This window comes from Pteropus vampyrus, unplaced genomic scaffold (assembly GCF_000151845.1).
Source record: "Pteropus vampyrus isolate Shadow unplaced genomic scaffold, Pvam_2.0 Scaffold173, whole genome shotgun sequence".
Classification (NCBI taxonomy): Eukaryota; Metazoa; Chordata; class Mammalia; order Chiroptera; family Pteropodidae; genus Pteropus; species Pteropus vampyrus.
The window spans coordinates 1,071,342-1,089,692 of record NW_011888954.1 but is presented as its reverse complement, the minus strand read 5'-3'; the positions used below and the strand labels follow the sequence as shown (position 1 = coordinate 1,089,692).

General features: G+C 34.1%; 2 protein-coding genes across 5 annotated transcripts in view; both read right to left on the bottom strand.

Moving 5' to 3' along the window:
* SPDYA (speedy/RINGO cell cycle regulator family member A) overlaps window positions 1–6,471 on the bottom strand; it is a 33,514-nt gene extending 27,043 nt beyond the window's left edge. Inside the window, exon 1 of one of the 2 annotated variants that reach the window (XM_023536958.1) lies at window positions 305–6,471. In XM_023536958.1, the coding sequence (XP_023392726.1) occupies window positions 305–457 (153 nt within the window). In that variant the 5' untranslated portion in view covers window positions 458–6,471. The remainder of the gene's footprint in view (window positions 1–304) is intronic. The other variant, XM_023536957.1, reaches the window with a different exon arrangement.
* A 139-nt stretch (window positions 6,472–6,610) lies between these two features.
* Window positions 6,611–18,351, bottom strand: part of PPP1CB (protein phosphatase 1 catalytic subunit beta) — a 31,891-nt gene continuing 20,150 nt past the window's right edge. For 2 of the 3 annotated variants that reach the window (XM_011370738.2, XM_011370736.2), the window contains 5 exons: window positions 18,013–18,117; window positions 16,180–16,251; window positions 13,306–13,457; window positions 10,048–10,182; window positions 6,611–8,407 (listed from right to left, as the gene is read on the bottom strand). In XM_011370738.2, coding sequence (XP_011369040.1) covers window positions 8,303–8,407; window positions 10,048–10,182; window positions 13,306–13,457; window positions 16,180–16,251; window positions 18,013–18,117 — 569 coding nt within the window. In that variant the 3' untranslated portion in view covers window positions 6,611–8,302. The remainder of the gene's footprint in view (window positions 8,408–10,047; window positions 10,183–13,305; window positions 13,458–16,179; window positions 16,252–18,012; window positions 18,118–18,351) is intronic. The other variant, XM_023536956.1, reaches the window with a different exon arrangement.

Sequence of the window (18,351 nt, the reverse complement as noted above, 5' to 3'; positions counted from 1 at the left end):
ATCACTCTAATATTTAAAGTTAATGTGAGTACATGACCATGCTATTTGAGTGGCTGATTATAAGTATACATGAATGCACAGTGGTATAATATAAAACAAATCTGAAACAAAGTTAATCTAACATCAATATTTAACAATATGCATAATCACTACCATGTTTGGTGGTATTTAGTTCATATAATTACTAGTTAGTATTAGTTTCATGGTCAAAGTGTTTATAGGATAATAAAAAATGGAGGTATAAACAGACAAAGCAGGAAACTACTCTAAGACCCTAATTAGAACCTCTGAATCCATAACTCACAGTGACCCAAGCAGCCATGCCTCCCTTGGTGTTCAAGGAGTTAGGTACAGATTCTCCTTCCTGACCCTCAGAAACTTCCCTGCTGAAGGAAGGAATGGAAAATAAGATTGGATTTAGTGGAGCTAGATCAGCGCTTTCCAATATGTGAGCCATATATGTAATATTTTTAAGGCCACATTTAAAAAGTACAAATAAACAAGTGAATTCAACAATATTTTATGTAACCTAATATATCCAAAATATTTTAACATGTAATCAATATAAAAACTGATATATTTTACATCTTTTTTTTCATTCTAACTCTGAAAATATGGTGTATTTACACTTACGGTATATCTCAATTCAGACACTAAATTTCCAACAGTTAAAGTGAAACGCAGTCCTACTAAAACAATGAAGTAGTGTGCAGGGAAAAATATTTCACACTCCAGTATTTGATTTTGAATTAAAATAAAAATTCAATTCCTGTAAAATCTAGCCACATTTCAAGTGCTCAATAGCCACATGTGGCTAGTAGCTACCATGTTAGACAGTATAGGGCTAGATTATGAAGAACTAGGCAGAGGAAATTATATTCAATTGATTCTATAATTCCTTCTCCTCCATTTTGCTTCCCTCTTCTCCCTCCATCTTTCTTCCTACATCATAAGGTCCAATCAAATTGAAGGCAATTATGGAGGTAGGGGTGCTACAAACTCCATAGAAAGAAGAATGGGTAAGAAATTGAGCCTTGAGATTTGTGTAAGAATTTTCTGCTCTTTTCTACCCACCTCAGCTGTCCAGAGACAGCTGGAGGCCTCATCTGCATTTTTTTTTTTTTTTGAAGTTTAAGAGCAGCCTTACAATCTAGATGAAAAAAAACTAAGTAGGGTTCTCAAATTGGTGTGTAAGGACTAGGATCAGGGTTGGAATGTGCCAGAATATAGAATAACTTGTGGCATATCTTCCAGGAGGTATTATTCAATGTTAAGTAACTTAAAATAGTGTTGTCATATTAAAACAACCATGGATATATCATGCAATAAATTTTCTATCAATCCAAAAGATAAGTATCATGTTCATAGCTTTACACTATTCCACTAAAACCCTGATGGATGTGTTGTGATACTTCATATAAAATTTGAGACAACAGAAAGAGAAGGAAATGTCTGAAATTCTCCAAATAGAGACTCATTGAGGTTAACAAGCAAACATTGGCAGGAAAGTTATGGAGAAGGCACTTAGGGAGAGCAGTTATCATTACTACATTCTTGGTCCAATTCCACCTTGAGGTAGCTTTTCATTTTGTCCAATTAGATACACTAAGAAAATAAAAGTTCTGATAAACAAGCAAGAGGAAAAGAATAAAAGACATTAAGATATGGGCCATTTCAGGGAAGTCCAAGAGGGAACTAGGAGAGGGAACTAGGAGAAACTGCTCATATGGCAAAATCCTTTAATGAGTTTTTACATGAACTCTACCAACATGAAAAAAGTCATACCAGAATTCATACTTGAATGCCTGAGATTTTTTTTTTGTAAATAGACAACAGCTAATTGATAGGCATCTGAAATAATTTCTTCTCTCTGAGGATAATATAAAGAGTGAGGGGGTGGTGGTTCACAGAATCACAGTAGTTTGGGGATTCATCTGCCTATATGAAAAAAAATCTAATATCCATTGGCAATTCAGGACAGGCACGTAAGCCTTAACCGCAGCCTTACATTGAGCACTTAACATTCACCAGACATTATATGCTGAAAGCTTTACATGAATTATCTCATATAATTCTTATAACATCTCTATAAAGTGGGTATTATTTTATCCTTATTTTCTAGATGAGAAGTTTGAGTCTTACAGAAGTTGAGAAATTTGCCCATGGCCATATTAATTGAGTGATAAAGCTAGGACTTGAATCCAGGACTGTTCGATACCAAAGCCCCATATTCTTTAACCACTAAATAACTGTTTTAAAGATTAGATGAAATCATGTGTAAAACACTTGACACATAGTAAGAAGTTCAATATTACCTATTGTCACCTCGCCCAGTAGAACATAAACCCAGCTATAAGCTTACACTTTATAAAAATTTAATTCTAGCATTTGCAGTATAAATGTGCACAATAAATTATGACTTAGTAGTTAAATAAGCCACCGCTGTGGGGAAAAAATATGGGCTTATTATATTTTTGCCAAAATAACTCTTAAAAAAGAATCACTGAAACGACTATAGCATTTTTCTGTATCATAACCACAGAATTGAATTATTAAAAAATAGAGCAAATTTAAGAAAAATATTTTGGCAAAATTGCTGGATGTTTTGCTGGGGCTATTATCAAATTTCCACAATTTTGATGTTCAAAATTTTTTCCTAATTTAATCATCTAATGGTTAAAGAACACTTTTAGCCTCGACCAAGTACTAGAGTGTTTGTAAAACTATATGGCATAATTGTTTCAATAAGTTCAAATCTGATTAGAAATCCAACCTATTAGTGAATAAAACAATACACTCCAATGAAGCGGTGACAATAAATGGAAACTAGATTGAACAAAATTAAAGGAGTGATGTGCTAGAAAATGATGCGCAGGAGGTGTGAACATGCTCCCCTCCCCCCCTTTTAAATGTGGCAATTAGAAGAAAATGACCAGCAGCTAGAAGAGACAATAGTTAAATGAGGATTTTTTTTTTTTTTTTTTAAGACAGGATTCTTAAATGCATCTGACCGCATAAGGGAAGAGCTAGTTGAGAATATATGTTAAAATACTGAAGAACAGACCTGGATTAAGACGATGCTGTCTCACTAACTATGTGAACTGAGGCTATTTAACTTCTGGGACCCACAATTCCTCACTTAACGTATGATGTGAAATAATAACAGCAACTATGTGTTTTTAGAACCCAGTACATAGTAAGTATTCAGTAAAAATTACCTATTATTAGGCGTTGTTAATAATACATATTTTGTAGGGTTGATGAGGAAAGGAACATGCGCATGGATAATGCCTAGCACAGTGCTGAATGCTTAGCAAATACTCAATACAGAGCAGGACTATTATTATCTTTTTTACAAGAGTGTCTTTCAAGGAAAGAAGAGTTGGAATATGAAAGCCAAATTTCAACTAACAAATATAACTTAAATGTTAAAAAAAAATCATTGGTAGCAACATTATAGGTATTTAAAAATGTGCTTAAGTTAGAGAATAAAATTTGTAAATAGGAACAATTTTAACACAGCATGGGTTTAATCAGTCTTTCAATGTTAAATTACTTCATGAGTTGTTTTGTTTTTTAATCGAAGCTAGTTGGCCTCTAGTGGCACTGAAAATGCAAGAAAAGGATTCTGTAAGTTTTGAGAAATGAACTAAAGGCGTAGCACTGAGACACAGCAGCTCAGATCTCAAGATTCTGGGGCAGACGCTCCTGGGAAAAAAAGATGCGTTTAATGCGACACAAGTAAAAAGAGGCAGGACAATCAAAATACCACGCCCCCCACCCCAAAACAATAAAGGTCGGCGGGCAGGCTCTTAGGATCTTTCATCAAGCCCTTTCTTCCCGGCAGGCAGGTGGGCGACCCGGAGCCCGCGGAACTAGAACTCACCCAGGCCGTCAGAGGGAGGCCGCGGCAGGACCCTCGGGGAACGGGAACGAGTCTCCTCTCCTTTGTCCCCTTCCCTCCCAAGCCTGCCAGCCAGCGCGACCCGAGAGCAAAGAAACAGTGAAACGCCCACAACTCGACCACGGCAGGTGCCGCCCCTGGTTCCCCGTTCTTTGCGAGCAGGACCCGCTCCTCGCCGTCCTTCCTCGGCCCTACAGCGGCGAGCCGCCCGGTGTCCGACCTCCATGCCTCCTGCCCCCGTCCGTCTCCCAAGTCCAGGCGGAAGGAGCTGGAAGGGTGTGTTCTCGTCGCCGAGAAACCACCTGAGGGGGCTCATGGGCGAAGTGTGTGGGGAAGCAGCTGAGACGCCGCCACATCCTCACACACGGAGGGCGGCGGGGTTGTGTGTGAGGGAATGCAGGGAGCAGGCGCAACCGAGACGAGTCGCTGCCGAGGCCCGAAGCCGGGGCGCAGGAGGAAAGTACCTGCGAAAACCCGAGGCTGGGAGAGGAGCCGGGCGGCGCTCAGCCTCCCCTGGACGATCCCAGGCCTCAGACGGTTGCTCGCAAGTCGCTCCACCCAAGCACGACCCGCTCGGAAACCTCCCGCCAATCGGGAGCGAGGCCAGCACGGGCCAATCGGCGCACAGAACCGCCAGCCGAGGGCGGAGCCGGCCCGACGCTACGCTGGCCACGCCCAGAGCCACGGTTGCCAGACAACCTTTTACCGTTATCCTGCCTCGCTTACCTTCTGGGAAAATTAAAAAAAAAAAAAAAGGGCCCGTCCAGATCTCCTGCCTCCTAATTTAATCCCTTTCCCTTGGACACTTATCAAAGTCAGACTTGTAGTAGAGCCATTTATCTTCCCTTCAGCAAGACAGGCCCTGCTATATTAAAATAATTATATGAACAGAAGAAGGTACCAAACTAAAAAATGTGATTATCATGGCTCTGTGAGAAAGGGTAGTTTTCCATTCTGCTAGATCTGTTCTAAACTGTAAATTATTTCACAATAAACTTTTCTTTCTGGCTTCATCCTAACCCTTGGCCTGGAATGTAGTAGGTGCTTAATGTTTGTTGAATGAATACATAAAAGGGTTTTTCAGGTATTTTTTTTCCATGACATCTTTTCCTCCTCCCTTCTACCTAATGTATAACCTGCTTTTCCCCAGTTAAAGATGGCCTTTTTTCATTTTGCTATTCTAAATATTTTTAATGACTGCATAATACTCAAGTAGATGGACCTAAAACACTATCTAAACTTCACTTTTGCAGAAGAAACGAAGAGCATAATGACAAAACTTTAGGTGTATACTTATATAAAATTAGTTTGTCTTATTTAACTATTGTTCGTTTTGCAAAGTATGCTGTCACTTTAAAATCCTTTTAACCACTTTTTAGCTGTTTAATTATAAAACACTTAAATCTACTAGCAAAAAGGGACATAGTATTTCTAAGTGGATGCCAGTGGTATAGACAGGCTATTATTATGTGTCTTCTCAGGCAAAGCTTTGATTCAGGAATGGATCTACCAGGAAGAGAGAGTAATTGGATCATGTCAGTGTAGCAAGAGCAGAGTAAAAGCTTGACCATTTTACTTTTCTAAACACATTTTTTTAGCATAGAGATATGAAACAAAAAGATTTTAGTTTTAATTTGAAAGTTACGGTTGCCAAGGAACCAAAGGAATGTACCTGAACTTATAAATGGATATATATTTCAGTTCCTTGGCTCAATGACACTTTTATATTAAGGGAAACTTCTCAAGATGTTCCTGGGTTTCCCTCAGATGAACTTTTTTTTAAAAAAACATATATATCTCCTCTGAACACTTCCAATTATTAGCCACCATTTAAGCCTTAAAATTCTTCTTCCTGGTATTTGACTCCACATTTTGCAGAAACCAATCTTACCGATCATGATTAAAATTTGTCCCTGCACAAAATTAAAATGATTGTTAATGCTTCAAATACAAGGGTTCCACTGTAATTCTTTCAAAGAACAATGTGCCAAGGGATCAAAAAAAAAAAAGTTGACCCAAATAATCGATGTGTTCCATCACATTATAAGTTATCTAATGTTTAATGAGTTTGAATTAAAGATAAATTTGAATATAGAAAATTAGTAAAAAGCAAAGAGGAAGAATATAAATTAGTGACACTAGAATTACAGTGTATTTTTCTCCTAAGAAATGAAGTTTTATTTAACTAGCAGTGCTACTAAGTAAATATTTTTAATGAATACATTACATGAATAGAAGCTGTTAAAGTGATTTTAAGACTGCTTAAATAATTTTAAATTTCCGTCCTTTAAAATTTAATGACCAGTATTAATTAGTGACTATTTTTTCACAATTGGTATTGGCCTGTATAAATTACAAAAACCCAGTAAGTAGGATCTAAACGTATTAATACTGAGATTAATAAAAAAAACTGCCCTGTTCCCTGCCAAAGACTTATTTTCTAGACCCGCTTCACTGTGACTACTAAGGATACATCTAAAATTCTATCAGAAATTGCTCGACTTACACTCCAATAAGGAAAATATTTAAATCATTATATAAAAGCCTGTGTGACCTAACTTAATACATCATATGCAGTACATGAACACCTTCGAAAAAAGATCAAATCAATATACATCAAAAACATTAAACTCTATTGGAATAAAATGTGTTTAAATGTCTTATTGTAAAGAAAAAAAAAAAAGGGCAGAAAATAACCAGTCAGGCTTCATATCAATTAGACAACTTTTACTAAATGAGAAAACTACATTTAAAATGTGCTTTAAAACAAAATGGAATTAGAAAAAAAAGACATACGCATTTGAAAGAACTTTGCACTGTGCTGAAAATCAAATTTCTTGCAGTAATACAATACACCAATTCATAAAATGTAAGTTAACAGAATTTTCAATTTAACATTTTCAAAGACAATATTAAGGTCAAGAATTTCACATCTATGGTAGCACATATAGAAGGGCATTATAAATATGATGTCCATCCCTAAGAAGCTTACAAATTTGACAATGCTCAATAAAAGCTTTTAGAATCACATCCAAAAGTATCGCATCCAAAAATCACAAGTATGTGTCCTCTAAGTTCTCCTTATAAAATCTTTATGTTCACTTTTCTACTCTTGCCATTTGTTAATGCTAACCCTTAAAAAAAAAAAAAGAGAACAGGAAAAGAAATGCTGCAATAAACCCTTAATCATGTACAGAAATTATTGCTACTATAGTTCACTACAAAGCATGTCTATACAATATCATATGAACTTTGATCATGAAAAATCAGAATAAAAATCTTTAGTGACATAAGCCTTACAATCGTATACAACATTCACATGGCAATATTAGACAGTTAAGCACCCAATACCCATAGTTGACAAAATGTCCCACTGACCAGCATTCATTTAAATACATCCTTCGTAGAGGGAGGAAAAAAGAGATAGTGTCAGCTTTCCAAGGCTTGTCAAAAAAGGATTCTCATGTTTTGTGGATCTAAAAACAAAAAAAACAACAAAAACCCAAAAAACAAAACCGATGCAGGTGAGGGTGTTACCAGAAAGTTTAGCATGCCAAAAGGTGTTTCGTGCGAATTAAAACCTAAAGCCAAGGTACCACGTAATCACATTACCAACTATTGGGTAATACTATAAGCCTTATCTTAAAGTTAAATGAAATGCTACTGCACAATAGAGCATCAATAAGTTAAAAATTAGAGAGCACAAATCCAAATCAGTGGCAATTTCTGTATAAAGCAAAATACTCACTATCAACTATAGTATTCCCAAACTGTTTAATTAAATCACTGGATTGGACAGTTTGCGTATTTTTAAAAATATCAATCTCTAAAATTCCTTTTCACGGTTATGAGGCATGTTTTCTTAGTAAGATCAAACAGGTACATAAGTAATTAAGAAAAAAGTAATAGTTGGTGAATGTCTTTAAAGCTCGTCCCACATTTCACTTTTTAAAATGTTTAGGGAAAAAGTTTAAAATATCTGCCGTCATTCTAGCAAAAACAAACAAAACAAAACAAGCCCAAAATAATTAAACAACCAAGCAACACTAAAACCACATTACACAGATGGATCATCATGCTTTCATCTGGTTTAACTATCACATCTAGTTTAATTGGGATGCTTTTCAACTTTAAAAACTGTGATAAGTGAAGATGTAACTTTAATGGGTAATTTTGAATTTGGATTTAACTTTGTTGAATAACAGAGTATACTTATTACAATACAGTGTAGCACATCTTTCTATTAGAAAAAAAATTTAAGATCCTTTACCCGTCTCCTTAAGTTAAAGGTGTGACATCATAAAGGGTGTCAAATGGCTGGATGGTTTTACAGTGCACACTTATATATTATGAAGTATGTCCTTAACAAATCTGATGGTTTCTTTACAGTTCCTTTCTTCACCTTTTCTTCGGTGGATTAGCTGTTCGAGGTGGAGTGACAGGACGTCCTGAATTCAGTCCACCATACTGGTACTTAGCTTTCTTTTCAGATGGTTTCAGTATCTTAAAGTAAACAATTTAACAATGTTATTCCTTCAACTACAGTAAGTTTAAGAATATTATTGTTACAATAGTGGGTTTTTCAATAAATGGCATAAACTGTAAAAGTGCAAGAATGTAGAAAAACAGCAAAAGTTGCACATTCTTCACATTTAAAGTGTACAAATGTCTAAATATCTGAACACTATTATTCGTCATTCCATTAATTTAGTAACAAAAGCTCAAGTACACAAATCCTATCAACTACCCAATCCTTAGATTTAAGCAAAAATTTTTTCAAATTAGTGTACTGCTATGGTGAGAAAAAAACCCTAGCTTTTAAGATTCTAAACACCTAGGTTCTCATAATTCTGCCACTATTTAGAGGATAACTAGTCATAAACTGTTCAGAGCTTAATTTTTTGTGTAAACAGACCTATTTATTTAAAAAATAACTTTATTTCTATACATTACATATTATAAAGTCACCCATTTAAATGTACAACTCAATGATTAGTATATTTATACAGGGTTGTACAACCACTACTATAATCTAATTTTAGAACATTTTTGTCACCCCAAAAAAACCCTTGTTCCCATAAGCAATCACTCTCCATTTCTACTCTCCAACTCCCTTCAACTCTAAGCAACCATCATTAATCTACTTTCTTTCTCTATTGATTTGTCTTTTCTGGCTATTTCATATAAATTAAACCATATAATATGTGGATTTTGTTACTGGCTTCTTTGATTGAGATAATATTTTTGAGGTTCACTTTCAACTGCCAAACAATATGCCATTTAATGGATATTCCACAATTTGTTTATTCGTTTTTCAGTTGATGGACATTTGGGATGTTTCTACCTTTTGCCTTTTATAAATAATGTTCCTCTGAATATATATACACACATATATATATATATGTACATATATATACACACACATATAACTGGGGATGTGTGTATATGTACATACACACACACACACATATAACTGGGGATCTATTTTTAACTCTTTTGGGTATATATCAAGGATTGGAATTGCTGGGTCATACAGAAACTCTATGTTTAACTATCTTCCAAGCGGCTGTACCATTTTACATTTCCATCATCAATTTACATTCCATTAGAGATGTAGGAAAGTTATAGTTTCTCCATATCCGCACCCATTCTTGTTACTTTTTAAAATTATACTTATTCTGGTGGGTGTGAATAGTGCTTTAACCTAATTATAGATAGAATATTTCAATATTTACACAAAAAAATGCTTAGAAAAGATTTATGAAGCATGTCTTAGAACTATTCAGAGCATCGAAGTGCCTCAGTGAAAAAAAACATATCAATTAAACTCCACTATGGCAACCGTTGAAGTTTAAGGCCTAGTTACTACCCTTAAATTGTAAATGAGAAATTGAACATATACCACTCAATTATACTAGTAGATAAAAAAATAGTATAATGTAATAAAGAGGGATGGGAAAACCTTTCTACATTTAAAAAGAGACTGTGTGCATATCACGGATATAAAACAAGCTTTGCAAAAACAAGGTATCGAAGTTGTTTTGGTCTGTGAACAAGAAAGATTTTAAGTAGCACACTAAAAATTCTTCTGATAATAGTTTTAATTAGATTTCAAATTGTTATAAATTCATTTTATAGTATACCTGAAATGAACACATCAAAGTTTCATCCACACTCATCATTCCACCAGCATTATCAAATTCGCCACAGTAATTTGGGGCTGAAAATAGGGTTACCAATTGTCTTTTAGCAAAAAATTCATATCCATCTTCCACCACCTGTCAAAGGAAATGTCAAATATTTATAGGTAATTCTCAACCATCTATACTCATTGAGATTAATGTGACAAAGACCTAAAAAGAACTCATCTTGTTTTGATTATTCTTAAACTTGCCTTAGAATATTAAAATTGATGTCTTTTCTAAAATTGCAAGGATTTAGCTTAAATAATAATAAATTTATGATTATTAAAAAGTTTTAAAATGGTGCCATTTCCAAGGCTCTCCATACAGTGTCTATGGGGAGCTGGGACACCAAGTACTTCTTAAATGATGCCATTACAATCCAACTATAGAATCCTTAATTCAATGACTAACCAGACAATGAAAGAGATTATAGCAAGGACGTTTTTCTTAATCCATCTAAAAATTTTGTATTAGTATTATGTTGTTATACTTTGAAAACTCTACTAAATTGAGCTTAATTTACACATATCAGGCTCCAAAATATTAGCTGCCTAAATATTAAATTTTTATATATATAATTCTTTAACTTAATGATTTAACATGACTTCCAGAATCTATCATCAATTCCTGAGTTAAAAAATTTATTGTTCCTTAGCTCTAAAATTTGAGAGGTAGGCAATGACACATGAACTTTTGTATTTATAGTAGGCAAGAATACTTTTTGAAGTCTTTTAGGTATCCTTTGATTAAGCAAAAATTATCCAACAGTACTTGCTAATACAAGAAAGCACCTCCAAAACCATGTATATTTTTTAATAAGTCCTACCTTAGTATCAGGTACACACTCCTTTTGTAAGAATTTAGATGTTAGAATTCAGATATTAACCTTTTCTGTTAAGATCTTGGCCACCTTGATCTACTCCAGGCTTAGCATGGTATTTGGCACTAAGTACATCCTTTTAGTTCTTAGTTTCCTTGTTTACTTGTTTCACTTGTTCAGACATTTACTGAAAAAAAACAGGCTTTTTCTATATGAAAAATATGGAGTTTGTGTTTTTCTCATCATGTCTCTTAATTTTAGAGATAGTTTGTGTTGTGTATTGGTTTGATATTTCAAATCCACTTGCTTATAACAAAAACCAAGTTGTCTTTAAGAGTAAAGTTTTGAGGTAAGAGTGAACTACGTTGTGTGAAGATATCATGATCTCATCTGTTGTCACTGATAATGCACTCAGTAGCTCAGCTGCTGAGGGGCGCTGCTGGAGGCTTATCAAATAAAATACATGGAAAAGCACCTACTGCAAGGGGACATTTAAACTATAAATTCCTCGTTTGTGAGGACCATCCGCTGAGCATGGAGATTCTTTGCTGACTTCAATAGCTCCTCCCTTGGTAAAGGCTTACCAACAGGGAACAAAGTTGTACAGCACCCCAACAAAGGAGATCATCTTGCCTGTCAATACTGGCTCCCTTGTAAGCAACGTGCTCTAGTAACAAAGGACTCTGACTTTTTTCTCCTGGTAGCTTGCGGTCAGCTCTTCTTGGCTAAGACATTTCTCCTAAAAACCAGTTGGAGCCCGAGTAGCAACTCGTATAAAGAAATACTTCCATTAAATTTGGACTTTATTCCTTTTATTTTTCCTTGCCTAGAACGGCAATGTGAGTAGTCTATCATTGCTTTGGAATATGTTATTTCTTTATTGGCTTATTAAGAGACATAATCCTGTATACTATTGGCTTGTCAATTTTAATTCCTGCAGTGAACTTGTGTTAACCTTGGTCTCTGAGCATAATTTGCCATCCAAAACAAAACAAAATGTTTAAAAAAGGATTTTGGAAGTGTCTGGAAAAAGAACGTAAAAACTAAAGTAGTTCAGTAACCTGACTTTTAAAAATAATCAACTCTTTTTGAAAAGACCAGTGAATGGAGATCTATAACTGGAAAAAATTGAGTATCACTAAGTATTTTATTAGGAAACTTAGCAACTCTGCCCTCTTACCTAATGAAAGGCTTATCATAATTATCTCAATCATAAATACAGTGTTTACTGATTAAGAGACAATTTTGCCAAAAGCAAGGAATTTGGGGACATGACTTCAGTTCTATATGAACTAGGAAATTCTGCTAGGAGAAAGGCATGTGATAGCTAACATGTGCCAAAAATGAGAAGCCAGTCACCTATGTTTATCAAATGAGATCACAAAGAAGTAGCAGTCAAATGTCATGGGTATAAAGCCCCACAGAAAAGGGAAGCATTGTGGAATAGCATATACTTAATACATTTTGCTTGCAAAAGAAAAAATAAGGAATCTTTAAAAATATTATATTTACAAGTTTCAAATACTTCTAGTACTTTCAAAAGTAGCCAAAAAAAGATTTTTGAAAATGCCTTTCCATATATCTCATACTAGTTTTGTTTTAGGGAGCATGAGGACTTGATATACTAAATTGTTAAAATAAGATTTTAATTATTTTATTTAACAAACATTAAATGTATGCTATGTAAGTTTATGAGGCAGTAGCTACTGAAAAGTCAGCAAGTCAAGATCCCCTCCTTAAAAAGTGCACAATGTAGTGCTGGACATTAAAAAAATTTGTACATGAATTTTTATAATAAAAATTAAGATATGTACAAAAGCAGAGTGGAGATAAATAAACTTTCATTTACTAACCACCATGATTCAAAAATTACCAGGATTTTGCTACATTTTTTTTTACTCTGCTGAAGTCTGTTAAAGCAAATGCTAAACATGTCTTCTTACCCTTTACATACTTGAGTATGCATTTCCGATATGGGCATCTTTCTTACATAACAATAATAATATCACAGCTAAAACAATTAACAATGACTCCTTGATATCTAATACCTAATCTATAATCGAATTTCCCCAACTTTCTCAAAAACGTCTTTTTACAGTGTGGTCTGTTCTTATCAAAATGCAATTTGATTGTTATCTACAATATGTAAACATCATATTAAAACAGGAACAAATATTCCTAAAAAGCTTCAGATAAGCACTGAAAAATTTGTTGGAATTGCAGTACACTGCAAAAACATATTCTTTTGAAACATATCGCCTTAGAAGGTGAGAAAGGGTTAACAAATTATTAGACTGTGAAGACAGGCTTCACGAACTGTTTCCTCAAAAATAAAAAGAGTGGACTTGTGTGAAGTTAATAAATATTAAAACATCCAAAATTTTTATATTTCATACCTGATGAGCTCGACAAATCAAGTCTAAGTCATGACGATTCAGAAATTTACTAACTACATCAGCTCCAAAAGTGAAGGAAACACCACGATCATTTTCTCCCCATCCTTGCACATCCTTATCTGGGTCAGACCACAGCAAATCACAGAGCAAACCTTTAAATAAAAACACAGCAATGAAAAAGCTGAGTTTACCAAATAAAGTATATCTATGTCACATTTCTTCTCCTGCCCTCTTACTCTTTAATAAACAGTAATAATCTCTTGCCCCTCCAGTATCTCAGTTGATCGAATTTACTCTCTCTGTTAAAGCATCATACAAATATAATTTCTTTGGCTTAAGGTAGTACTTTCCAACTCTTTCCACATATAGAAAGTATGTGTATGGCACACTCCAAGCAAACTATACATGGAAAAGAATACTCATCTTTTGTATAGTTTCTCCAAATGGATAGATAACCAAATGACCCAGCAAGCAGCATTTCCTAAGAGCTACCTACACTGTCTGTTTCTGGGTACCTTAGTCTACTCCACTAATCTATTTTATTTTTCCCCAAACCAAAAACTTCTAGAGTTTTTAAATAAATCTACATATTTGGTAGGGCTAGTATCTCCATTTAATATTTATTTTCCTTCAGGACTATCTTGGTTACTTTCAATCCCTTTGTTCTACCACATATAAAAACTCTGAATGAACCCAACTGAGATTTCACTGGAATTACATTTATCGATAGATCAATTTCCATATTGTAATAAGTTGCCTTGTTACATTTTCTACAAAGGGCTGGAGTATTCAAATAAAGTATGAAGGAACACAATCAGACAAGATCCTAGGCTTTAATAATGTTTCAGGCTTAAGAGGTCAGAGCTATAAATACTTATCTGTTACTATATCTTTACCATATAGTAACAGTAGTGTAAATTTTAAGAGAGACTCAGACCACCTTGGGGATGAAAGGTGAGAAGACTAGTATATGAATTCTGAGAAATCAAACATTTAAAAAGTAGGCAGAGGTGGGAGAATGAGCAAAAAATATTGATAAAAATGGTCAAAACAAATTAGAATAACAGAGATCTCCTGAAAGGGTTAAGAATTATCTAGAAGTAGAAAACGGTTACATTTCAAGTACAATGAACAAATCGAGTAGGTCAAAAATAAAAAATGTGGCACTTAGAATTAGGTCACCAGATCTTAATGAAAGCAATTTTTTGGCGGTTGAGGGAAAGAGAGTGGATAAAAGTCAAACTCTAGTGAAATTAAGAGGAGATGGATGTTGAGGTGATATTAAGTACTCTTCTAAGAACTACGGTGCTAAAGATTTTTTTTTTTTTTTGATAATCCATAAACTTCATAATATAGTTTATCAGGAAAGATTTTCATTTTGGGTTCTGGTATAGCTTGTCTTGACAGGAGAATGATCTTAAACAGCTTTAAGAACTGATGGCAATGAAGTGACCCAGGGTTCTCTAAATAGCTTCAGGATGATGGCCAGTAAACAAGAAGATCAAACATGCGATTAGAAGGTTGAAACTTACAGCCCTCCTACCCCTGTCCCCAGTACCTCTAGGGAGAGCAGGTGGCTGAAAATTGAGTCCTATAAAAATTCTCGAACAACTTAGATTTGGGCAGCTTCCAGGTTGGTGAACACCTGGATGCCAAAGTGTGTGGCATCTGTTCATCAACCAACCTCCACTCCATACACTGCCCTACACATCTCCATTTTGCTGTTCCTGAGTTGTATCCTTTATAATAAACTGGTATGTATAAGTAAGTATCTGAGAAGGTTGTTGTGGCAACTCCTGAATTTGTAGTCAGGCCGGCAGAAATGTGGGTCTCCTAAAGGCCCCACTCGAGGCTGGCATCTGAAGTGGGGGCAGTCTTGCGGAATGGAGTTCTTACACCTGTGGGGTCTTGGTTAACTTCAGGAGTTAGTGTCAGAATTGAACTGAATTGCTGGACACTCACTTGGTGTTGGAGAATTGGTTGTGGTGTGGAAAAAAACCACACACAGTTGGTGTCAGAAAATGCCACACAGAAAGGTATTGATGTTTTACGCAAAAGTTGAAAGAAGTGAAACGGAACAACTTAACTACATTCAATTTATAGGTCTTCATGTCTCTTTATGATATGAATGCCATCATTACTATACACCTTAGTACACACAATGGTATTCAAATATAAATAATTACCATTTCAAAGCCAATAAAAAAGGGTAAGTGGTAACTGTGCTTACAATTATTTATAAAATTACATTAGGTTCATTTATTAATCAATGAAGCACTTTATCCACAACTGAACATACTTGCTTTTGTTTTGACTTGCTTCACTTAATTTATTCTAAATGTATGAATAGCCAATAATTTTTTAACATAAAATTTTCATAAAATTCATCAGTTTCTAGAACTTTCTGTCTCAAGAGCTTTAAGGGCTCCAAAAATATGAAATACAGATGATGCAGGAAATAACAGAAACTAGATAATTTTAAATAAGGTAACTGTATCCTAAGCTAAGAAAGAAAGATTAAACTTTTGACTAATTCTGAACAAGTCTTTGAAGGACATAACCAATACTGGTATGAATGAGAGCTTTTAGAAAGATAGGAAGGGAAATTGACAGCAAGATCTTTTGTGATAATCACTTTGACAGAACCATATTATGGTTATACATGAAAATTAAAAGTTCAGCACTTTGGGGAATAATTAGTAAAAAATGAAATATTTTATATTACTGCAAGTAATCTGTAGTTAGCTTACTGATTATAAAAAAAGCACTATTGTTAGTTATGTAAACCAACCCTACTTCCACTAAATATAATTAAGTTCAAATATGCCAACATTTTACATAAAATAATTAAGTAAACTTCTCTATATACTGAACCTGTATCAGGGACATCAGTGGGTCTCATAATTCTCCGAATCTGCTCCATAGATTGCAGGTCTGGTGACAGTCCTATAAATAAAAAGATGAGTCACAGTACTGTTATTTAAAAACTTTTTACTCAAAAAAAATTTATCAAAGTAGAGTCACTGTGTGAAATTAAAGATATTTAAAGTGTTCCTTTTAATATATTGATTTATTAAATAGAATCTCTCTCTGACATAACAGAACATATACATATCCACTCTTCCCTACCAGGGAACAGAATTCTCTTTTATTTCAGAAGATATCTTAAGGAAAGAAATCCTACCACTCTTCTTTCTTTACAACCACTCCTTGCCTTTCATAGGAACATACTCAATTCCAATCCTTCCTACCACCTTTGCCACTTCTTCTCACCTACTCAAACACGTTTGCTTTCAAGTTAAACTGACCCATTCCGTCCCATTAGGCCTTCCTACAATCCACTCCAACAAGCTCATTGCCTTCATAAAAGCGTAACTGTTGATCAGAATGATAAACAAGAAAAAACACACAATAATACTGTGTAATCTTTAAAGTAGTACATAGATAAAAGCTAGCATTTCTCTTTGGTAGACAATCCAATTTAGTTTCTTTCATTCTTTGTGATATAAAGAATGAAACTAAATATTCATATTCCATACTGCTACATTTCTAGTCTTAGCTATACTAATGTTCAAGAGCTACAATTTCTTAAATGTTTAGTGTCTACTGTAAAATGTTTCAATGAATATAGTAAAGTATGTTCTATTAGAGAATAAATCATTTATTACCTCAGGCCCAGATAAGTACCATTTATTTTTTCAGTTTTTTTCCACTTTAATTCTTTCCATATATTGATGGAAAACTAATTTTCTTATAGTAAGTATTTCCATTAAATTTCCCTGTATAAAAACCCAATATAGCTACTAAACCATTCAATAAACTCCTCTGCTCAGTATTCAAATCTCTATACTCTGATCTTATCAGTCCCCAACATGTACTTGACATTCTAGTCAGGCCACTACTCACACATTCCTTGAACTGAACATAAAAGACTGTCTCAAGTCCTTTTTACTTCTCCAAAGTCTATTTATCCTCCAAAACCCATTCCTCTATACATTTGACCAACAATTTTAATTCTCTCCCTTTTCTGACTTCTCATAATTACTGTCTCTACAAGTACTTTGACATAAATTCCTTTCATTACTCGATCTGTTTTGAAAACATATTTTATCAATAAGTTCTTAAATTCCTCAAGATAGCCACATCATACATTATCTATATATTTTCATGGCATCTAGAGAAATATTAGTTTTTGGAGAAAGAAAATCTTTCATATATTCAAGCTTATTTAACAAGGCATATAGAATAACTTATTCTACTAAAAATTATTTTTAGGGTTAAAGCAGACATTATTACATAAAGCCTAACTCTTGGCATATGGGAATATTAAATTATATTTAGATTCTGATGAAAAGTTATATAATATAGGCAGAAAAATAATGATACTCATTTTTACTGATAGTAGGGGCATCTTTCTGTCAAAACTGAGGCAAAAGGAAGATTTTTTTCAAACAAAACTCCAGTTATCTTCCTCATATGTGAAATTCTTTAAAGAAAAATACTAAATTTTCATTTTCACTATGTACAAATAATCATAAATTTCCTAGGTAGAAAAAGAGATTTTAGCCATGTTTAAAACAGTTTTAATCACTTGAGTTTTTACACAAGCACTGCTTTATTTTCTGATAGCATCTTAATTATTATAGGCCTTTTCTAAATAACAGAAGAATAAGAAAAACCCATAAGGCAAATTTACTGGTCTACTACCTCCATGACAACAGAAGATCTTCTCATCCACAATGGCAGCTATAGGCAGACAGTTGAAACAATCAGTGAAGGTCTTCCACAATTTAATATTAAACCTTCGTTTGCCTATAAAAAAAAACAAGCAAATAGAGTAAATAAATCTAAAACTATTCTCATCGGTTATCTCACAGCCACAGGATTATGAATGATTTTAATTTTCTTCTTTTTAGTTATCTAGCACGGTGTTTTTTCTATAAACAAGTGCTACTTATATACTTTTAAAGAGATACTAAGTAAACATTCACAACTTCGGTAAAGTTACAAAGACTTCAAAGATTGTACTCGGTTAGGTGTTTTATG